At 45.0% G+C, this 23,715-nt stretch overlaps 1 protein-coding gene across 8 annotated transcripts in view; it reads left to right on the plus strand.

Annotated features, from left to right (window-relative positions):
• The window catches only part of lrba (LPS-responsive vesicle trafficking, beach and anchor containing), a 126,281-nt gene that overhangs the window by 22,411 nt on the left and 80,155 nt on the right, over positions 1 to 23,715 (plus strand). For 6 of the 8 annotated variants that reach the window (XM_029851059.1, XM_029851064.1, XM_029851065.1 and 3 more), the window contains exons 20-33: positions 11 to 134; positions 263 to 455; positions 5,236 to 6,381; positions 6,454 to 6,632; positions 6,744 to 6,897; positions 7,039 to 7,219; positions 8,580 to 8,713; positions 9,227 to 9,334; positions 9,443 to 9,584; positions 9,713 to 10,055; positions 14,538 to 14,707; positions 15,992 to 16,076; positions 16,306 to 16,439; positions 17,163 to 17,224. In XM_029851059.1, the coding sequence (XP_029706919.1) occupies positions 11 to 134; positions 263 to 455; positions 5,236 to 6,381; positions 6,454 to 6,632; positions 6,744 to 6,897; positions 7,039 to 7,219; positions 8,580 to 8,713; positions 9,227 to 9,334; positions 9,443 to 9,584; positions 9,713 to 10,055; positions 14,538 to 14,707; positions 15,992 to 16,076; positions 16,306 to 16,439; positions 17,163 to 17,224 (3,155 nt within the window). The remainder of the gene's footprint in view (positions 1 to 10; positions 135 to 262; positions 456 to 5,235; positions 6,382 to 6,453; positions 6,633 to 6,743; positions 6,898 to 7,038; positions 7,220 to 8,579; positions 8,714 to 9,226; positions 9,335 to 9,442; positions 9,585 to 9,712; positions 10,056 to 14,537; positions 14,708 to 15,991; positions 16,077 to 16,305; positions 16,440 to 17,162; positions 17,225 to 23,715) is intronic. The other 2 variants (XM_029851063.1, XM_029851062.1) reach the window with 2 other exon arrangements.

The following is a 23,715-nucleotide window of genomic DNA, read 5'->3' on the forward strand; positions in this document are numbered from 1 at the left end:
TTATATCCAGAAATCCTGAAGGTCATAGCTATTCTGCTGAAGAACTCCGCCCAGTCGCCAGAGACCATGGAGGTGCGCAGGGTCTTCCTGTCAGACATGATCAAACTGTTCAACAACAGCAAAGAGAACCGCAGGTAACAACTCCCAAGATTAAGATCCACGTCTCACACGAACCCGCGTGGTGTTTATGCGGTGTGTGTGTGTGTGTGTGTGTGTGTGTGTGTGTGTGTGTGTGTGTGTGTGTGTGTGTGTGTGTGTGCAGGAGCTTGCTGCAGTGCTCCGTGTGGCAGGAGTGGATGCTCTCTCTGTGCTTCATCAACCCACGAAACAGCGAGGAGCAGAAAATCACAGAGATGGTGTACGCCGTCTTCCGCATCCTGCTCTACCACGCTATCAAATATGAGTGGGGCGGCTGGCGCGTCTGGGTGGACACCTTGTCCATCACGCACTCCAAGGTCAGGGCGCTCATTATATCCAACCACTACACACACACTGGGCTCACCTCATCTGCTTCATTTCCTTCTTTTTTTGCATTATTACTGTTCTCCTTAGTTATCTGCTGTAAACAGACAGGCCGAATTTACATTTTTTGCTCACATCCAGCCCTTTGATTGAAACCGTTACCGTCCTCCTCCTCACATTGATTCCAGCCAAAAAGGATAGCAGGAGTCAAAGCCGTCCGCTGCGTCACCCATACGTTTAAATCTGACATAATGCAGTTCACCAAATGAGAAATTAGTGCGCATTATCATCTGACCCTCTAACTTGCAGCCTAGCCGAGCTGGGTAATTGAATCCTGCCTCTCGGTGTCAGTCAGATTAGGCTTTGCAAGATGTATAATGATTACAATTTAAGAGCAAGTTGCAGTATAAACCAAAGGGAACGAGTCCACGTTCCCTTCCACTCTTAATTTCTGCGCAGGGTCGATTTCATTCACGCTGCACAGATAAAAATAAACTTCTGGCACTTCTTGTTTCCACAGGCAGAACTCAGAACACTGCTTTAGAAATTCACTGTTTATATCATATTACCCTGCACTGTTCCATCGCAGTGAAGTAATTGAGGTTGGTGTCAGATTGTGGTCTGGGGGGCTTTTTAAGTCTGGCAGATTGAAGGTTGAGTTAAAGAAGTGCTTGTGATATGAGACTGCAGTGTGGAGGTGCTGTGTGTGAGGGCGTCCAGTAGGGGGCAGAGGCAGACTGGCTGGCTGCTGAACAGCATGGAGGCAGCAGTTAGCAGTAGGGTGAGTGGGCTATATGTGTGATATCCTAAACCCCCCCAGAGCACCCCTTGGAAACCTCTAAAGACTGTGGAATTAACCTGCAGTGAATACAACAGAGGTAGATGGAAGAGAAAGAAAGTGCCTTGTGTTTTTTGTGTAAAGATAAAGCCCAGTGTGAGTTTCATTGACGCATGCCTCCATCAGATCAAGTCTTTCTCTGCTCCTGTCTTTCTTTTTTAACCATTTATCAACCAACCTCGCCTCAGTGGAGCACTTGGATAAAGGCGGGTTGAGCTTTTTGTTGTACAGTACGTTATTATTAGAGGCCATCGCATAAATTTTGTCTGTGAATCAACCAATGCAGTTTAAAGGTGTAAGAAATGTGTAAGTTGCAGAGATGCTGAGTGGGAATCTCTGAAGGTAGGGTGGGTGCTAGCCAGTCAGATCCGTGCATCTGCTATAAAAAAAGCTAAAGAAACTCAATTGCAATTTTATTGTCCCGTTTGATAGATTTCCTGCCACCTTTGTAGCAGCAAAGCTGTTTGTCACTGTTGCTCTCTCCTCCCACTGCTGCAGGGCTACGCACATGATTGCACACACACACACACACACACACACACACACACACACACACACACACACACACACACACACACACACACAGAGAAACCTGTTTTTGTGTGAATCTGAGTTAGCAGGCACATTCTCACTGTGGCCTCTCTCCTCCTGAGCTCCAGAAGTCATTCTCTCAGAGTCCAATGAATATTCATCAGAACTGTGCAGGAACCACCAGAGAAACAAACCCCGTAAATGTAGCCGACCCACTGGGAGCTTCTTGATCAGTGCACAAATGCTTTCAGAGACATTTTTGCACAATTTCTCTACAGATTTTAGAATTTATTTCATTCGGTTCCATCCATATGTTGCGATTTGACAAGTTTACCCCCATTAACATATTACCTGAGTTTTTTTTAAGCCCCTTTAAATCTGTTTTGACTTATAGTGTTTGGCACAGGTTTGCTATTTTATTCAGCAAGATGTCAAATTTTTCCAAGAAAAAAGTTTTGTTTTTATTGGCCCACTAATATAATACAGTTATTGCTTCAGCAGATCATGCTTGGAATGTCCAAATAGTTGCATTGAACTTATAGTAAATTATTTTCATTTATTTCATTTCTGTGCCAGTCAAGCACATATTTCGCTCTCCTCGACCTGCACAGTCTTTGCTCGGTGTGTCTGCCTGTGTTTCCAGGCACAGACGGCTGTTCCTGCAGGTGGGCGCGCTGACACAACAGCCCTCACACCCTCAGCCCACGCACCTACCCAAGGTGCCCCTCGTCCATCTCTGCGCACAAATCAGATTGAAAAGTAGATCGCCAAAAGAAAAAGATTGGAGCATGAAGGTGCCTTCGTCCTTCAGCCTCCCACCGTCGGCTAACTTCATTACACCTGCCAGACATTTTACCACAGAGATAAATGCAAGAAGAAATGAGCCAACAGCTCTTTTTGTGGAAATATAATATGTGGTAAATCTAGCCTTTTTACAGTGATGCTGAAAATTGGAGCAGTTCTCAAAGAATTTTAATTGCAGCTAATTTTCTCTTTCACGCTGACATTCTCAATAGTATACCCAAACAGTTTTGTCACCACCCCTGGGGTAATTGAGACCTTATACACTTGAGAGTGAAGCTGTGGTTCTTGGCAAACAGTGTCAGGTGGATGCATTGACAGCTGGACAAAGGAAAGAGGAAGACAAGGAAAAGCCAATGCTAGATAATAGCCAAGCATCAGGGGTTGTCTATACACGGAAGCCAGTTGCCTTCAAGATCCATGTCAAGCATTTTATGCATGTCGCACTGGTTATACGGATCAAAAAACATGAAACTGTCATGAAATTAGGAGCAGTCAGCTGATAAAACACAGAAAAAAACATTTCCATGTACAGTAGAGTGAAGGATCCCCACACAGCCTTCTTTTTGTGATAGAAATTCCAGATAAGGACTCCAGCATATTATTGGGTCGGAAAGCTGCACACTAAAATATTTTCACAAGCAGCATGGAAGAAAGATAATGCAGCAGGAGTGTAACCGGCAGCAGATGACATTGATTTTAGGAGGAGGAGGAGGAGGAATTGCATTTAGTTAATCGGATTAGGGCCATGCTGCCCTCCCTGTCCCCCCCCCCCCCTTTGTTTTGTGGTTGGTCCCTATCTATTTATCTAAATGGGGGCTCCCAGGCTCCTACTGTGTGGGTCTCCCAAGATCAGCACTACTACCCTGACCTGCAACTAGTAGCACACAGCCCAAAAGCAGAAGCACTGCTAGATTAGGGTTCTAGTGATGTATTTTTTATGAATAGAGTCATTTTTAGAAAAAACCTTTTATGTGTAATGAAACTTAAAATATTGCAGTAAACATTATTTTTGTGCCCGCGTGGCCTCTTCCTGTCATCTGTATGATCCGGCCATGCTGTGTGCAGTTAATACCATGTTACCTGTCACATTAGTAAAACCCACCATGTTTTTGTACATTACCATAACATTTTTCCATACCCCACTGAGGCCAGGCCAAGTCATGGAGGAGAGTGAAATTAGATTAGATCAGCCCTGATGTCTTAGCCACCCAAGGCAGTTTCTATATATTGTTGCAAGGCTAAATGCTCTTTCAAAAACCACAGAGACATATACTACCTCTGTCTAGTGGTAACTGGATCCGTTGCAGAGCCCCATTTAAGGCCAACATATATCATCTTAATGTACAAACTGCATCCTGAATCTATGACGTGATGTTCTTCGGCGAGCTCCAACATCATTTCCATAGCAGCACTCTGAATGCAGCCTTTTAATTGCTAAAAATGCTAAATGTCAAATTAAGCTCAAACTAATGGGGTAGAAGGTCTTGTGGTGTGATCACTGGGAAGAAGGGGGAGGGGGTGGACTACTGGTGCATTTAGAACAGGCTGTGCACTCAGAAAGCAGTTATAGATTACCGATCACTGCTTCCTGCTAGAGAAGATTAATGAGCACCCGTGTTGCAGGCTAATTTAGAACAATAACGCCTAATTAATTACAAATAATCAGCCTCTCCCTCCTTTCCTTTTGTCTTTTCCCCATTGCTCACTTTCTTCCCAGTCCTTCCCCACCATTTCTCATATTTCCTCCTCCCTTTTGATCTCTCGTCTGTTCTCATGCTCATTTCGCTCTTTCTCTCCTGTCCAAATAGCCCCAGGTGAAAAGGCAGCAGAGTAGGCCTCATTTCATGCCCCTCCAGCACCAGACCATCTTTGACTTTCTGTCCTCTAAGCCAAGTGATTAATGCAGGGTCTTAAATTAGGCGTGGGAGGATTTGCCAATGCTGGACACGCACTCGGCACAGCTAACAGACACACTCTAATAGTATCTACTGCTAATCTATGACTGCTTACATGGATGGGCTCTTCCTCGAATGCCACTGCAGGCCGTTGTTGCTATAGACTAGCAGTCTGCTCGACCCATATCAGATGTAAGAAGACTGATAGAGGTTAATAGGTTGTGAGCAGCTCGCACATAAGTGAATGGAAATGTTTTAAATATGGTCCAACTGACCACAAATGATCCCACAGGGCATCAGTAAACAACAGAAGAACCTTTTTAACTGTATGTCCGTGTCTCCAGATCAAATAGGAAGTGTGGGCCTTGAGCAGGAGCAAAGATACCACTATTCTACTAAAAAGAACCTGGCGCTAGTTCGGTGCAGGTGCTTAACTGGTTCCAAAATGGTGCCTCCAAAGAACCAGTTTGCTATTCCATAGGCCAAGAGCCAAGTCTGACCCACTTCATTACATCAGTGTAAAATGTGATCAACTGACTGGACACATGCTGCAACCTGCTGGTTGTAGTTTTAGAAATGGTGGTTCGTAGCTTTCGGTATTCATGGTTGTGGTCTGTTACCCCCCCACCACATGGTCATTCATATATGCATATATTCGCTGATACATACAAACAGGAAAATTTGACCCACGGTGTTTATTTGCAGGTAACCTTTGAGCAACACAAAGAGAATCTGTCCCGCATGTTCCGTCAGTACCAGCGACAGGAATCTGCAGGCTCGGTCCGAACTATTTCTGGTGCCAGCCAAAGCATGGAGACCATGGAAAGTGTAAGCAGTTCCCCGGCCGAGGAGTCGGCTCCTTCTACTGTCATTGAACTGACGGTGGACTCGCCGTCCAGTCCAACCGGCGCCTCCAGCCCAACGGAACCTTCTGATGAAGCCAAGCCTGCATCCGTCACCGTGTCCAACATCCTGGAAGGCGCGGGAGATTACGAGCAAAAGCTGGATCAGAATAATGAACCTACTGTGACCCAAGAGAAAGAGGAGCAGATTAAAGAGCCCAAGGGGTCTACTGAAGAGAGGAGAGATCATCCACAAACACCGGTTCGTGATGGGGAGGTAACGGAGGATGGCGGTGCAGTGAAAATGGCTGATGTGTCTACAACGGAGGTACCGGTTACGGACAAGAAAGATGAGAGTGAACCAAGCAATTCTGAACCGAACTCCATGAATGAAGCTGATATTGAAGCTCCTCCGAGTTCAGAACAAGAAGGAAGGTCAGAAATGTCTTCCGAGGCCACGCCGTGCCTGGAAAACAGCATGCTGGGAGGGGCCTCCGTCTTCAACGAAGACTTGGTAGATGTCTCGTCCGTTAGTGACCAGGTCCAGCCCAGTGACAATGATGATAGCCAAGAGGAGTCATCTGACGTGACCGGTCCAGCCGGAGAAGAAGAGCCAGTGAAGGAGGAGGAAGCCCAAAACGAACACGATGTAGGTGAAGAGGTGAAAGATGAAAAGGTTGGAACAGATGGAAATACCGAGGGGACGACTCCAGCTGGTGTGACGGAAACATCCAAGGATGAAGAAACACTGGAGCAATCTTGCACCACCCCGGCAACCCAGACCTCAGAAACCACCACGCCCCCTGCAGTCCAGGAGGTAGAGCCAACATCAGCCTCCGACTCCGACAAACAGCCTTCAGAGGTCGCCGCTGAGGAACCAACCACATCGGCGCATGTGGACAGTAGCACCGCCGCCTCCAGCTCTGGCAAAACCAAGGAGATCAAAATCGCCAGATTGGACGTGTCCAATGTGGCCTCAGATACGGAGAGACTTGAATTAAAGGAGACGGTACGTATCATTCATTTAGATTTGTTTACAACACTATTGATATGGAATTAAACCGCTCATCTGGCTCTGCAGGAAACTAACCAAACAGCAGGAGGTGGAGGAGGAACATCAGGTCCAAGGAGAGATGGGAGCATGTCAGGCCCTCGATCCACCATGTTTCGCATCCCAGAGTTCCGTTGGTCCCACATGCACCAGCGCCTCCTCACTGACCTGCTCTTCTCTGTCGAAACAGAAATCCAGATGTGGAGGAGGTGGGGCAACAACCTGCCTTTTACTGAAGCGTGAGCTTAGCATCACGTTACTTCTTAAACATCATAGAAAACGTTATATCTTCCCTTCCCTTTGTTTTTCACACTTTTCAGTCACTCCACAAAGACCATTCTGGACTTTGTGAACAGCAGCGAGAACGTTGTGTTTGTCCACAACAGCATACACCTCATCTCTCAGGTGGTGGATAACCTCATCATGGCCTGTGGAGGCATTTTACCCCTGCTCTCTGCTGCCACCTCTTCTACGGTGAGTGTCATGACACCCTCTGGGTGTTTTGGTTCCATCTGCTGCCTGCAGGCCTTTTTTAACTGACCGCATATTAACATATTAAGAAATGATAAGATCAACACACACATCCTTATTATTGTCCTTATTTTCATCCACCAGCATGAACTGGAGAACATCGAACCCTCTCAAGGTTTGACAGTGGAAGCCTCCGTCACCTTCTTACAGCGCCTCATCAACCTGGTGGACGTTCTCATTTTTGCCAGCTCCCTCAACTTCACGGAGATAGAAGCAGAGAAAAACATGTCGTCTGGTGGCGTCCTTCGGCAGTGTCTTCGTCTTGGTATGTTCAACCCTCATTTTCTTCAGCAAAACACCTTGGCCAGTTAAATGCCCCAGTTCAGCTGGATTGCTGGTCCCCTTCCTCTCCTCTCTGGTTTTGCATCTTTTTCTACTGCTTTAACGGGGCGCTCCATCCTCCCGATGATTGATCTATCTCATATCAGCAGGCAGTATCCTCCAGTATTAGCTTCAGTCATGGCTCCCTGTTGCCTTTTCTTCCTCTCCAGCTGCTGAGCTTCCTCGTCTCTTGTACTCCTCTCGTATCAGCTCACTCTTATCTTGTTATTATAACCCCACTGCATGGCAATACTCTAAAAAGGCTTCTATCATGATGTAGTGACTCTCCCATAATGGCCTTGCCTGTACTGAAGTGCAGCGTAGCCTCAGGCCCTTTTCTGAGGCATGTTTCAGGTTACATTACAGTTTCCTCTGACTGCGTCAGAAGCCGAGCCTCGCTCGAGATGAATAAAAGATACAAAATTCTTTCATTATTCATTTTATTTGATGCTTTTTCTTTTTCAAAGAGATATACTGTACATTGTGTGCACACATTGCTCTGCTCTGTGTGAGCAATGACCAATATGCAGGTATCAGTTTCCCCCTAAGTTGTTTATTACAGCAAAGGTGTGTGGACCAAAAAAAAGCACTTCTCCCTCATATTACGGCTCTCGCCACTGCCGGGGTTTTCTGATGCTAGCATAATACAGGTCCTATTTTAGAACACAGCCGTTATAGAATGAATATTTGATGAGGTATACGCTCCCCATTGCTGGCACCTAATCTGATTTTGTAAGACTGTAACAAGGTTTTAGCATCTTTACCCCTCCCTTCCCTCTCTTTTTATAAATGGCCGTATGAAAGAGTAGTCCTAATGGAAAAACCGAGCCCGTTTCCAGACGGAATAAGTCCCGCCTTAGTAATCTAAATGGCTCAGAGTTAACATTTGTCAGTTGTCAAGTGCATAGCAAAGGGGGTTGGGGAGGGTCCCCGCCCGAGGAGCATTACAGAGCGTGCCAGTTTTGAACCCAACTCGAATTGTTGAACCATATTTTTTGTAATGTGACAAAAGAATGTGTCTTCCTGCCACCTCAGCACATGCCCAAGCTAGCAGTGTCATTTGTTATGGGAGCTCCACTCTGGATTTGATTCAAGAGCACACCCACACGCTGCGACCTTGGGAGGAGAGGTGGAGCAGGGAAGAGTGAACGATGCTGCCACAGCTGGTCAGGGTGCTGACCTTGCCGCAGCCTCACTTCATCCCTTTGCTTTTGTCTCTCGATTCTTCTTAAGGATGTTCCTCTGAGAATTGCTGTAGTTACATGTTACCATGCTGTGTGTCTCTCTCCCTCACCCCTCCTCAGTCTGTGCTATGGCAGTGAGAAACTGTCTGGAGTGTCAGCAAGCCCAGTTCAAGCAGGGCAAAGATGGGACAGCACACACTTGCACAGCTCTGCCCGGAAATGTACTAGGAACATCCAAATCTGCATCCGCACAGGCGAGTCAGGCACCATCTCCATCTCCTCGTTTCAACATAAACACATTAAACTTCCTGGTCTGCTTTAACTATTTGAATGAAAATATAAAGCTGAATTCCCTCGCATTCTGCTGCATAATTAATGAGACTGGTATTCCCAGACTCAGGAGTCTTGTCTCTGTCCAGCGGTAGCAGCCAAGTGTTACCGCCTTAGCTCATATGTTATTGTATTACCACACTGGCTGCTATTTGTAACACCACACAAGACCTTTTGTCATTGGCCCTTTGATTTGATACAGTTGCTTCCAGTAACGGCATGCTGTTTTTCCCTGAACTGGGTGTTAAAGCTCATTTATAATGCATTCGCTCCATAGAAAAGCTATTATGTTAAGGACACGCTCCCATGAGGGATGTCTTCCCTAAGCTGTGAAACCTTACTCTCGTCCACAAAGTGCGCATGGATTAATAGGCATCCCGGTAGGTGTAAAACTAGCCCCGCACCATTTAGCTGATTGTTGATTTTCATACATGCAGAGTCCAGTTGACGCAGTGACAGGTGGAATGTCTCCAGTGAGGGATTTGGACAGGCTTCTTCAGGATATGGACATCAACCGCCTCAGGGCTGTTGTCTTCAGAGATATTGTGAGTGGAACATAAAAGTCACCCAAGAGCCGCATTCAGCAGCTTAACTCAACGCCCATAACGAAGCCATAAAGGCCCAGGTCGTTTAGTGGATTTTGTTTGTTTCAGGAGGACAGTAAGCAGGCCCAGTTTCTGGCTCTTGCTGTCGTTTACTTCATCTCTGTCCTCATGGTGTCCAAGTACCGCGACATCCTGGAGCCCCACAATGACAAGAAGCATCCTCAGCGCTCACAGTCAGCCAGGAGCACAGGTATCCCTCCGCAAATAAAAAGAGAGCATCTTCTCCGAAATATATCCCTATCGGGAATGTTTGCAATTGCTCCTATTCCATTCCCACCTTACAGAGTTGATCAACATTTTCCCTTCCCTGTATCTTAGATAGCAGCACCATTTCCGGTGAGGTAGAGAACGGCGTGTCCATCCGACGGTATGACTCTGGCATCGGCGATGATCACACCTCAACCGCCGCCAGCGAAGGAGATCTGTCATCCACCGGCGTGACTCACGGCCCAGACGCCATCTCGGAAGCCCTGTCCACTTTATCTTCTGAGGTCAGACCTTCTCTACCTGCTGACTCAAAGGGGAAGAATGTGAAGGACATCCTTCGCAGCCTCGTGAGCCCTCCGTCCGATGACGTAACGGTGGATCCGAATCTGCTGCCACCGTCTTTTCTGGGGAGTATGGGAGACAGGACCAGGGAATCCTTCCGCTCATTCGACAGGTGAGCGCTCCGGTTTTACACGTGTGCCTAAAACGTGGTCTAAAATTAATTCAGTGTTGCAGACTTGCGAACCTCAACAGTGTCTCTCCAGCACATATGGTGCATATTTTCCTGTGATTCTCAAACTTCACATTTGATAGTTTTGTTCATTTATCTCAACATATCTGCGGGGGACCTCAAATCCATCCCCGTGGTATTGTCAGAGAAGGCTTTGGTGAATTTTTGAAAAAGTCTGCAACAGAATTCCTTTTGAAATCTGGTTCATAGGTTTTTTTTTCCCTCCATCTTTTACGCTTTCTTTCTTCTTTCTTTAAAATACACACACACGGCCTTACAGTGAATGTCTCAAGGAAAACAGGAGTCCTGTCTTGGACGACGTTGACGGAAAACTGTTTCTTTTCAGCATCTCGCTGATATTCAGCGACACTCTTTTATCGTCTCCCCTGCTGCTGATCTAATGGTTGAAGCATTAGCTGCCGTCTTTTTGTCTGGCACAAAAGCTGTTTAGTCTGGAGGTGCAGGGATGAGCAGTCAGGACTAAGACCTCAAAAGCTGAGCCTTGTGCTGCAGCCACAGACGGGTGCAGGTGAGAGAAGATGGTCACAGGTCTGGTTTGCATTTGGACATGTTCACAAGTGCAGAGGGGGGCAAGGGTGGTCGAGAGTTGGGAGTTGGGAGGGGGGGTTAACCAAGTCTCCAAGGGGGTTATGTCAAGTCACGGTTTTCATGTACTGTAAAAAAACCATTTCTTTGTTTCCCTGACTCTCTGAAACACTCAACTTGCTTACCCCCAGCTGTGGGAATTCCACGGCATGTCTGTGATCGTGCGTCTTTATCTGAGGAATGCTTTGTCAGGTCTCAGGACTCTCCTCATATCAGGGGGATTAGACTGGCTCCTGTCCGCTGAGCACTCGGTATGACGAGAGGACGTCAGGAGAACTGGAGAACATAGGCTAACAGCTCCCTTGAAGCCTATGGGAGCCCAGGCGCACATGGCGGACTTTAAGCTAGCTCTTTTTTAAGAGAAAATGTGTTGTAGAACTGTGCACATGTCAGCCTAAAATGATGAGCTGACAATATTCACTTTGTTGTCACTAACTTTTTATTTCGAATGTATGAACCCAGCATTGCTGCTCTAATACCAGTACGGTTTCAGCACTAGGATCCTAAAACCTTTCTGGCCATCCAGTGACTGTGCCTAAAAATATACAGTACATATAAGGTCACACATACCAGCAAATGTATTTAGTGATATCACCACAGTGATCAGGAAGAAATTGCTTCTGCATGATACTCTGTACTTGATTATTCATCATATTATCATTTTTCAAGATCAGAGGCGCAAGTGTATTTGTTGGATCAGTAACACGGACAATAGCTTTTCCTCCTGACCCGACTCTGAGTGCCACATGCACAGATATCATCCGGCAAACATGCATTATTTGTGAATCTTTGGAGTTCTTTCTTATTCAGCTGTTTAAAGGAGAACAAATCCAGCCAATCATCACAACAGAGGCTAACTCATTCATTCATATATTCACGTGGAAGAAATAGTTTTTTTATTCTCAGCTGCCAGTTGGATAGTGTCTTCTATATTTATTCCATTATCTCCTCCTTTTACTAGTATATCAGTCTATGTCTAATCCTTGGCTTTGCTGACTAGCTACCATGCATGCAGGCATGTTCTGTGTTTATTATTTTGTTTTAATGACCCTATCACTGCTCAACATCTCCCACGTACCAGTAAGCCTCCCAGTGACACCAGTTCAAGCCAGAGCTGACATTCTGCACTGACATCTCCTGCCAAAACATGGCAACCTTCCACTTACCAAGGGGGCTCGGATTTACGAGAGTAAATGCACGAACAAAGCCGGGATCTCCCAGATAAAAACTGCGGCGGGTTGGTCAGGGGGCAAAGTATCACCGCTGATTTATGTACTAGTAGAAACCTGCTGGATTTCTCCCATCCATTTCTCAGCCATGCCCCTGTTATGACAGCCAGTCTGCAAATATTTGCTGACACTAACCAGAACTAAACAGTGTCATTGTACAAGCCGGTGATTTAGTCTGCATGTTTAAGCAGAATATGCGTGTGTTAGACACTGGAGTATACATACTGCAGTTGTTTGCATTCCTGGCAATAGCCTGTTCACGCATGTGAGAGTTTATGTACAGATGAGTCTTGTAGATGTTGATGTGTTGCTAGTGGACTTTTTTGGGGGAATACGGTTAGTACGTGGGGCACAAACACAGCTGAGTTCTCCCTGTTTGGTTTTCTGCATCGTATTTAAAGAAAAGAAAGAATCAAATGTGTTGATCTCTAGTGATGCAAAGGAACGAGTCTAGCAAACGCCATCATCCATTTTAAATTCTTAAAAGCTTTTATAGCTTGCTTTGAGTCCAATTTAATTAGTCTATTCAACTTTAACAGTATGAACACTGCTAAAATGATGCTGTTTGCACTAATAGTTTTACTACATGACATTTGATTACTGTGCCAACAATGTGATTCAATTACTCATACTGTAGTAGGCGAAGTTTAAGAATTAGGAAGTTTAAGGCTTTGTCATTTCTTTCCTTTGCTCTTGAGTGTAGATGGAGAGTAACTAATTATATTCTGCATTTATATTTATACCAAATCATGCCTGTATAATTCAGACGTCGTCAGGTAAACGCCCCTCCCACACCTGCCCTCAGGGTCCAGTCTGAGAACAATTCAGTCGCCAAGTGGATTCAAAACACATGTTTAAATATAAAATCATGATGAATTAAAGAATGATTATTCACCTGTGTGAGATGTGAGAGTAAAGTTAAAGGTACGATTCTAGAGAGAGGCAATTGACAATACAAATGCACACACAAACACTCTTACTTGTTCTGTTTTACCTGAAAAAGCAAAGATTACTGGAATCATAGTATTTACTGCATGCATTTGTTGGGGAGCCTTTAAATAATTCAACTACAGTAAAACACACACACACCCTGGGCTCCTCTTTGTGGCTTGAGCGGAGCCGCTGACGGCTGATTAATCGACTGGGGCGGCCCACTCATGATAAGTGTGGCTAATGACCTGCTGAATAATTCACTGGGTCTTTGCTACGGAACAGATGGAAGGCCAAACTCATACATGGATGTGTTTGCTGACAGACCTATGCACAAATGCATATATTTGTAGTCTCAGTATGCATATATTCAAATACACGTGGACACGCGCTCCTTTGTCTCTTCTTCTCCGCCCGCTGTTGACACCTGTGGTTTGCCTTGTCAGCTCCACCCTTGTTGCTTGATACCCCCGTCTGGTCTGCTTACTGTCGGGACAGCAGAAAAGTTAGCAGAAACTCTTATCTTCTACCTCCCTGGCCGTCAGTACTGATTTCACTCATTTCTGTCAGTGCTTTTCTGCGTCACTCTGGAGATTTTCAGTACTTGTTTCTATTTAAAAACCCGTCATGTCACCCGTTTCCTTATACAGCTTTGTTATTCTTGGAAATGCGGAATCGTGCTCCATTTGACACAAAAGTCAACTATTAATAGATCTGCCTTAAATCAAGCAAGGAAATTATTGGATGCTGAAGCCACGAATCTGTCTGCTTCTGCTTCGGAGCTAGGCCCGTCAGCGGGTCCCAGGCTCATTCTGGGACCATGCAGGAATGTCTGCATACTTCTGCTACTTTGTTTTTGTATTTAAATCTCCTGGATTTGCGTTTTATTCTTTACGTGTCCTGGTGAGTTTGCCCTGCTTTGTGTTTCTGAGTGGGACCAGTAGCCAGTGATTATACCCTGCTTTCCCCTGTGTCAGCACTGATAAGTGGGGGCCAGGCTCTCTTTGATATGGCCAGTGGTCTGTCAGAGCCCTGGCCTAAACTGACAGCTTATCTGCATGTTGCTCTCCTCCCATCTGGTGTTCGTCCGATGGGAATTGAACTCCTCTCAGTTCTACCACGGCAGCATGAGAAAACACTTCCTGTTACTTTGCAGGAGTCATATCTAAAGAATGGTGTTATCGTTTTATAGGTACTGTAGCTGGCTTACTTATTCCATCTGTAGGTGCGCAGGCATCATCCTGAAAGTAGCCATGATTTATGTGGACGTAAAACTTTGTTCTCAGATCTTTTGAAAAGCTGCAGAAAATAAAAATGTCTAGAATTAAACACAGTATTCTGTTTTCTGTTTCTTTCTTAGAACAATTAATCATTTTTCTGCTTTGAAATTTGGACATTCTCCTGAAATAGCATAGAGTAAATAACTATGATTGAGTTTTTATCCTTACCCATTGACCAATTTAGTTTTCAAAGCCTGAAGTGAGTTTTTGCATACTTTGTTTCTCCAATTAAAGAATAAAAGGTCTATTAGTTGTACTGTAATTGCAGCAGGCAGCTGTATGGTTTATGGTTAGGAAAAAAAAACCTTAATGAGGTTGAGCATTAAACTGGGCCAAGGTTTCAATGTTTCTGTTATCTGATTCATGCGGTCTTTCAACAGAAGCGTCATTGTTGCACCAAAGAAAAGTGCCCTCGCGCCATCCATCAGCGCCTCCCCTGCGGCCCCAGCAGCCACCGCCGCCTCCGTGTCGAGTGGAACGCCGATGGACAGCGTGGCTGTGGTATCCTCTGGCGACGCTGCCCAGAGCACCTCAGCAGAAGCTGCAGCTGGTGAGGACGCGCTTAGGTGTGACGTTAGCACCTGGTTGAACCTGCCCCCAAAAGGCTGTTTTGTTTAGAACTCAGTGTCGGCAAAAACTATTAATATTTCTATCTGCATAAATAATGCATCTGTAATTTCCATTGTTGGGTTTATAGATAAGATTAGATGACATTTTGATCGGATTATGTACATGTTAATTTTCCTTGGTGTATAAAATAACATACTAATAACTTTCTTACTGTAAATATTGGTCTGTATTCTTTATTAATCCCCCCTCTACCTTTACTGTGATGTTAGTTTAGGGATCATCCCTTGATTTGTATTCTAAGTGGGTGAATGATGTGTCGTGAATGTGTGCGTTTAGGGTGCTTTTGTCAGTGAGCTGTGCTGAGTAAATATGCTTTGTGTGCTCGTGTGTTTGAATGGGGGGCCGGAGGACTAATGGAGACGTTCATTTACTCCTCTTTGTTTGAAGGGGCTACTTCAGCTTGAGAGGGATACTCTCACCACAGGCCCACATGGTGCTGCTTAACACCTTGCACACACACATTCCAGCCTACATTACACTGTCTGTCATTCCTCAAGAGTTATCCCCGCTCAGAGACTGTCCTGCCTGAAAAAACATGTCTGCTGGAGTACCCGTGGAATCCCACTCCTCCATATTCAACTGGGCATTAGCTTATTTATGAGCCACAGGGAGGTGAATTTACTGCAAGATCAATCAAACACAGACTTTGTTGCTCCGTCTCCAGAATAGAGCCGTAAAGCACAGTTCAGCTGCACAATGAAGCAGTCAGGGAAACTGTTAAAATTGGTATGTGATGATTAAATGAATGGAAACAATAAGATAAAAAGAAAGATTGGGATTTTAAAAGTCGGCTCCCTTGTTAGTGGCTCGTCGTCTACCAGTTATATCAAGCGCTTGATTTTGTGTTTAAGTGTTTAGCTGAAATATTTCAATCTGAAAGTCAAAGTGTGAAATATGACAGCTGACACGGAAATGTCTCTGAATTGTTGCTTGATAAGGAAGACGTATTGTGCTTGAAATACATCATCTGCTATCTAATCATAAAATTAGACTTGTAGCCTCACTATTTGTCCATAAATCCTTCTACTCCATTCATCTGAATGGATGCCACTATATTAATTCATAACAGGCACCTTTCCACGCTGGTTTATGGTGCTTCTAGTGTGTGTTTGTGTGTGTGTGCGCGCGCATGTGAGAGCGCATGGCATCCATTTCTTGTCGAGCATCCAGACTAATAACAGAGATCTTTGGTTTCTCCCTGCAGCAGGCTGCCAGGTTCCAGCCAGTGCGAGCCTGCCATCTGTCCCCCCACTCTCCCCTGTGACCCAGAACACAGCCCCCAATATGAGGTGATTCATCTTCTCTCCTCTCGCATACACACAAGCACGCACCCCTGTCTGCTCTTTATGCACGCAAGCACACACAGTCGACTTTAAACGCGCCTCCGAGGATTGTTGATTTGTCCGGTCTCCGCATTAAAATAAATAATATTTTACACATGTGTTTGGTTTGGATTTTGTCCGTTTCGTTTTATTTACCATTGTTTGTAAGTGTGTGTTCTTTGGATTCCATCCCCAGCATCTCGGAACGCCTGGAGCATGCTCTGGAGAAGGCAGCGCCTCTACTTAGAGAGATCTTTGTGGATTTTGCCCCCTTCCTCTCTCGTACCCTGCTGGGCAGCCATGGACAAGAGCTCCTTATTGAGGGCACCAGTAAGTGCTGAAACACAGCAACTATCAAGCGCGCAGACTTTCAATCAGTGCTTTTATATAGGTGGTCTGTTGGTCATTACGTAGACCTCACTAATCTAAACACATTAACATCTATGGCCGTTAGTGGAAGAGTGTAATGATTTTTGTTTTTTCTCGTAGCTGTGCTGAATGTTTGTCGGGGGGGCAGGTCAGAGGCCAGGCCACTAATAGCAGTGTTTGGGATGTCTGCTGCCTCCAAACAAAATGGAAAGTTGATTGATAGCTGGGGTAGGGGGGGTGGGAGGCCTGCGTGTTTGTGTGCCTGTGTATGGACGCGCATGTGTCATATAAAGAAAGACCAAAGGGTGTTCTTGAACCATCTCAGCCACTGGACACTTTTAGTGCCCCTTAGCCCCTCCTGAAAGTCCTGACCGTCCCATTAGGGATCAATCGGACATATGCTGGTCTTGTCAGACCTGTAATACAAGGACCAAATGTATTAGTTTACAGTAATATCATGTTGGCTCATTAGGGCCATCAATACTATCTGCTCCCTTGCAGATGGCACAAGGTTAAATCTACTCAGAAAAAAACCAGTGATTTTTAGCAGCATGGTGCAAGAGCATAAATAAGACCTGATCACATGATGCGGAACGTAATAAAAGTGTTGAATAATGAAGCGGCTTGAATATTTAGTAAAGTTCAATAGTATCCCTCTGACTGCCTTTGTCTTTGCTTCTCCAGGTCTGGTGTGTATGAAGTCAAGCAGCTCAGTGGTGGAGCTCGTCATGCTGCTGTGTTCACAGGCAAGTCTATACCTCCACCCGCCGCCCCTCCGCTGATCTGATTTATCAGGTTCACCTTGAGTGCAGTAAATCTGAGCGGATAGCGAGTCGGCCAACACCTTATCTCCCCAGCGCATTACCCTGTCTACGTTTCCACATTCGCTTCGTCCCGTGGAGAGCGGAGGGAAACCAGAGAGAAGGCATCTCTGGCAGCAAATATTGGTTTGAGGGTCAAGGGTGGTCGACCTGTCTGCATCACCTCTGACCCAAACGCTGGCCCTTGTGGCCTGGCCAAAACTGATGAGAAGGGATAATGTAGATTTGATGGTGCTTTGCATTGATTATCCTTCTCCTTTCTCTTGTCTTGTGGGTGTTTGTTGCCAAGTTTATTTAGCCGCTGTCGGATTCATGAATACTAATCCAGGGATCATAAGCAGGTGTGGGCAGATCAATGATCCAGCCATCAATGGATCACTGCAGGAAGTCTGATTAGGATTTACAAACAGGGAAGCTGCAGAGTTGTTTAGTGAGTGCGCTCATTCCTGCGTGTCGTCCAGTTGATTGTAGAGGGAGGTGGCTGGAGATGAGACGCACAGGCTGCAGTTGTGTTGCGAAATAAATATTATGGGTTTGCAGACAAGCTCGAAAAGTGGAAAAGGGATACAATTTTGCAATATTTAGTATCAAAATTACAAAGGCAATTAAACATTGACTGCAAAATAATGAAATTTCATTCATCACCTGTCACCATTGCATTACTCTGGGTGTGGTTTTAGAGATAAATAGTGTTGTTGGGGGTTTATTGTTGGTGTAGTGTCCTTTTAAGTGTACTGATAGTGTGTAGTATTAAATTATTTTATATAAATAGTCTCATGAGCAGTATCTCTTCCCTGTAGAAGCTCATTATCATATTGTATACTAGAAACACTTACTGTACCCTCACACACACACACACACACGCACGCATTGACAAGGACAGGAGATGATAACACCCCCTGTGTCCCCCATTTATAAAAAAACCCAAAGTCTTTTTGATTAATGACACACTCAACGCGGTACGCGCCTTTTTTGTTATCAGCTTTATTTCTTAAAGAAGTAGCACCTGTCGGCTGGCTTCCTGTCTTCTAACTTCTCCCTTTAACCTATTTGTAATTTACTTCCCATTTTTCACCTCACTTCATCCCCACATAGGTAATATAGTCAGATTACACATCTGTTTGGATGTCGGTGACCATGAATGTGTGCGAGTGGGACACTTGAAGGGAAAATGTTCAAAAGGAGCGAACAGAGTGAGTGAAAAGCTAGATAGGAAAGAAATGAGGAAAGAATGACGGGCTCTAATGCACCTATTTGTCATATCTGTCAGGGTGTTGTTTAATGCTAATCTAATCAAAGGCAGGATCTCAGTGATTGCTCTGCTGCACAGCTCAAACCTCGCTTTTCCTTTTGGTTCCCAGCCCAAGATATGTCTTCCTCTCTCTATGCTCCAAGCTACGCCATGCAATCCCCACACACACACACACACACACACACACACACACACACACACACATTTTTCTCTCTCTCCGTCTGAAAGGACCAGGCATTGGCCAGCATAGTGTTGATTGCTTCAATAAATCATCCAACCAAATTCTCTCAGAGCTAATGCAAATGTAATTTTATTGTTGTGTGAAGGGAGAGAGGAAGGTGGGGTCGGGGTGGGGTGGGTTGGGGGCTGCTGCCACCAGGGAGAAGGGGAAAACAGGGGCAGACTTTCCTCCAGGCGAAATTACAATGCATAATTATTTGTGTTTGTTCCTCTTGTGGATGGTGAGAGTGAGCCAGCGCTGTGATTGATGATGTTACTTTAAAAAAGAAAAAAGTTTGCCGGGCCCTTTGGCACAGGAACCTGCTCAGCTCTTTCACAGGAAGTGCCATTGTTTCCGCTGTGCAACTTCCTGCCTTCGAGCGCCAACCCTCAGACGGACTAGATGGAGATGATTTTGATTGATTTTGCTCACCCCTCCCCTGCGCCCCCACACCTTCGTCCAGGATGCGATGGCGTCTCTGTGAAATTTTAATTAATTTCACGAGCTTTGTGATGGAGTGGAGCCCGGGTGAAGGGTCAGGAGGCTGGGGACCACAGAGCAGTTTTTAATCAGGGATCCTATGAAAGTTGCATTGGCGGCCACAACAGCCTGGCTTTGAGGATGGGATTGTAAAACACCGTTTGATAGCGCCCAGGTTCTAATAACTACACAGGGACTCCCAATTAAAGAACCATTTTGACAAGACATTAAGTGTTAAGGTGGCGTCCTGCCTTGTTCTCTGCAGGAATATTGATCCTTGATGACTGATGATGAATATACAAAATGAGGATTAATGATCATACACTGTTGCCACAACAGATTATTTCTCTAAATAATAGAAGGAGCTGCCACATACAGTTTGTGCCACTGGCGACGTGCTCAGTTCAAGGCTGTGGTCGGTCTAAAAATTAGAAACGTTGCAGATTTTGTCAAGGGTTAATTGATCTATCAGATTGTAGCTTTGGTGATGGTATACACATTCCTAAAATCTGAAATATTATAGTTTGTGGTGCCAGATTTTTTAGATTTTTTTTTCAAATCCCTTGTGCATAATTTCTGAAAATAGGTTTTCTTCAGTAACAAAGTCATTCACTGTTAAGAACCTTTCTCCCCCAATTCCCTTGTGCCTGATGGGCTTTAACAGTTTAGGCCAGTCCTTCTCAGTCTGGTCTTTTCCTTGTTTTCACATCTAAAGCATTTATTTCTGTATTCTTTCATAGACTCTGAGGCTAAAATAGTTCTGAATGCTGTAGGTGTATAAGAGTTTTGCCTCAAACTGCTCCTCCAGTGCTTTGAGAAATCATCTCATCGGTAACTGGACAGTCTACGATGAGCAGAGGCCAATAAATCTTCTCAGTAGCTGCATTTGTGTCCTGTAGATCAGCCATTATTGTCCGGCCCCTCTGTCAGCCCATCCATCTTTCTGCCATTTATCAAAAATGCATCCGGTTCGTGGAGCAGTAGGAGAGAAGAGACTTGCGAGGCTCCATTTTCGTGATTGTCAACCTCCCACAAAAAGAAATCAGTATCTTGTAATTATAGTACAAGTAAGAAATTCATAATTCTTCTTATTTTATCACGCACCTACTGAAGACTTTTCCCCAGATCCCATTTGGAGTCACAACAACATGGGTTTTATGTGCTAATCATGAGTGATAGAAAAATATCACTTCTGAGCTCCACTTTACTAGGAGCAAATTAATCCCAACTAACCTTTTGAGTGTAGTTTACAAATGGTTGACAGTGTTTGTGAACTATTGATACTCTGGACTGGCGGACGTTGTAGTTGTGTACTGCTACAACTGTAATGTGCATTGTTTACTCGTGTGGTTAATCTAATAGCAAACTAATAACCCTTCCGTTAATCTGTGAATCCAATAGTCACACCTTATTACAGATCCCCATCCAGTGTCTCCACAGTTAACCTGTTTAACAGATGGCTACCATCCCTCTCCCAGTCGAGGGAGAAAGACATTGACTTCCCCAAACACTTGGCTCATCCTGACCTTTGACCCTCTGACCCCCAGGTTAGAAGAAAGAGTGGCAGTTTAAACCCCTGCAGTCGTGAAGCAGGCGGGTCATGAGTGCACGGTCATCCTGTTCTGTGCAGCAGCACAATCTTGGTTAGAGATGGATTCGAAACTTGGAGACCCTGAATGTGTGAACCCACCTCTGGTGTGTCGTAACACATGCCTGGTTGTTTAGGGGCTAACAAAATTAGCTTTGTTAGACGCTTGAATGTCAAGTTGTGTTGGAAACCGTATCGGTCATTTCCCTGAAAATGCTGAATCCGTTTACACATGAATGATGCTTTGATGGCTCAAGCACAGGCTGTGTTGTATATGAACCACATGGGAAGGTGAGAGAAGCGGCGAGGAATGCACTGAAGCCGAGGGACAAAGCGACTTTCCTCATCATTTTACTCACAGCCAGACACGCTCCCCACCGAGGAGTCAAACAGGCCGGCTAGGTTCAAGATCAGCGCAACTCAAAGTGTTATTCTTCCTCCCTCCCTGCTCGCCCTCGCCCCAGTATTCTGCTCCGCCGATGTGCCACGCGGCTCGTAGTTCAGAGCACTATCTCATGCTGTTTATTCTTTGAAACGGCGTTCTCCTGCGAGACGTAGAGAAAACACGCTAACACCAACTGGCACTTAATTCCGCAGGCTCCCCATCGGTGCCAACTATGCAGCTACGGAGGGGGCAACAGCAGGGTGTGTTGTGTTGGGGGACCCGGGGGTCGGGGGAAAGCTTCCGGACAGGAAGTGAAGTCTGACAGAGAGAGGGGAACAGTGAGGCTCCTTTAAGCAAAATAAGAATATTAAGTTATTCTTTAAAGCGGTTACAAATCAGATGCTTTAATTATTTAGTTGGTTGTTTATGAGCAGAGGCTAAACACATTTAAAAGTGTTTAAAAAAGGGTTTTGACAAGTTAAGCTGAGCTCCCACTGAGTGGCAATATTCATGTAATGTTTATCTAACCTGACAGGTTTCTTGTTATTAGACCGTCTAAAGTTTCTCCTTCTCTCCTGCCGACAGCGTCGAAATGACTTTTGACCTTTTGTTAAATGTTTGCCCCAAAATATAATTCAACAACCATTGATAAGATGCCACAAAGGTATATTATGTCATACATTTTATTTTTGAATTTACTGGTAACATCTGAAAGCGGGTGTTTCAAACACGAGGCCATGCTGAATTAAACGCATATTAAGAAACCAAATAATTTCTGCCTATTTTATATTCCACATGGTGACAAGAAATATATTCAATGTTGCACGTGGACTGTAAAAGGAATGCCACATGCTTTCCTATATTGAATGCAAATCACAAATCAAGTAACAGTGCCCGTAGAGCTGCAGCCTGCATTAATGCTCTATATTAAGTAGAGTTTTCTCTATACAGTTGCCTTTTAGTGTGGCGAAAACTCAGTCTCATCAATCAACCCCCCCACCACCATCTGCCTGGTTATTATGCTTCTGTCGGCCTATTTCAGAAGTTCTGAGTATTCATGAAGAATTCTCTAGTCTGTGTCGAGTTTGTGTGGTAGATGCCGACTTTTTTTAACTTTGCTGTTGGAACGAGTGTCAGGAAGCTGTTTGAGACCCCGCGGCGTAAATATTTTAACATCAGTAAGTTTCCCTGTAGTTGTGAACACGATCGCACGTGTCTGTTTTTCTTTAGCCGTATATTATCTCAACGTGCACATGTGGAGGGCAGAGAGGGAGACGCCAGTGTTAAGTTATTCACACACACGCGTTTGTCAGACACAGACCCACCATGAATAAGCAACTACCTCCTTGACTTCTACTTTAATCAGTCAAAGGAATAATGTTTCTCTTCTTACTCATCCCCACATGTGGGTTCTTCTCTTGGCCCAAAAAAGAAGAGAAACTCACATTTGATTGAGATTCCTGCTTTTAATTGCTTCTGTCAGCAGCACCTGTTTTGTTTAGAACAGTTTTTTTGTGTAATCAGAGGAAAAAAAGAGGTCTTGGCCCCTTTAATTTCGCTCCTTTTTACCCGAGGATTTATGTCTTAGCGGTCCCTTCTATAGCTGTTTTCCCACAGCCTTTTCAAATCAACAAATACATGTGATTATGAGTGATGCCACCAAAAAGCAAAACTGAAATATTTATTATTTCTGGAGAGTCGGGACATTCGCCCCCCCCAGTGTCAGAGAATGTTTTCCTTGTGTTGTGGCGAGCCTGACGTTTGAAAGGCCATTTTGCCGAGGAGGTCTGTGTTTTCTCACCAGCGGTAGTGGTATATTTAGATGTTGATTATGGATAATCAGCTGTAATGACGGAAGTGCATGGCATGTGTGTTTAGACTCAACGCCATCATCATTGAGCACAGACCAAACAGAGCTGTCTTATTGCCTTCAGATTGAGATGGACAGTTCCTTAAATAGGTTTAAACTTTTATTCATACATACTCCCATCACACAAAGGAGGAGGCAGCCCTACGTGGCTCCCTTTACCCTACCTCCAAACAGTGGCCAAATTTCTGATCGGGATCAGAGGGCGTCCCTCTCTCCCTCGTCCCCCCTATCATCGGCGGGGAGGTCAGGTTAAAGGTGAGGGGGTCACAAATAGCTGCTTGTATCTACTCATCAGGAGTTCTGTGGTCACGGCCCCTATTGTGGCCATAAAAGCTGCTGCACTGCTGACCAGGGCAGCTAAAATCCAATATCCTATCACTGAACTGTCCTCGTTTCCTTTTTGTCACTGGGAGATGTCCCTCAGATCAGGGTCATTGCTTTTTTAATTCAACTAGAAGAGCCATTTCTTAGCCTGTAATGACACCATTAGTCTTGCTATCACCTTTGTCTGCGTCCACCAAATGCCAATGGCCTCTGCGTCGTTCGTCAAACCTAATTTAGAACCGGACCCCCTTTCCGAGCTGCAGGTCTACGATAACCTATTCTTGCTTTAGCTCCGCA

The sequence above is a fragment of the Takifugu rubripes genome, chromosome 17 (genome assembly GCF_901000725.2).
Source record: "Takifugu rubripes chromosome 17, fTakRub1.2, whole genome shotgun sequence".
In the NCBI taxonomy this organism is placed as follows: domain Eukaryota; kingdom Metazoa; phylum Chordata; class Actinopteri; order Tetraodontiformes; family Tetraodontidae; genus Takifugu; species Takifugu rubripes.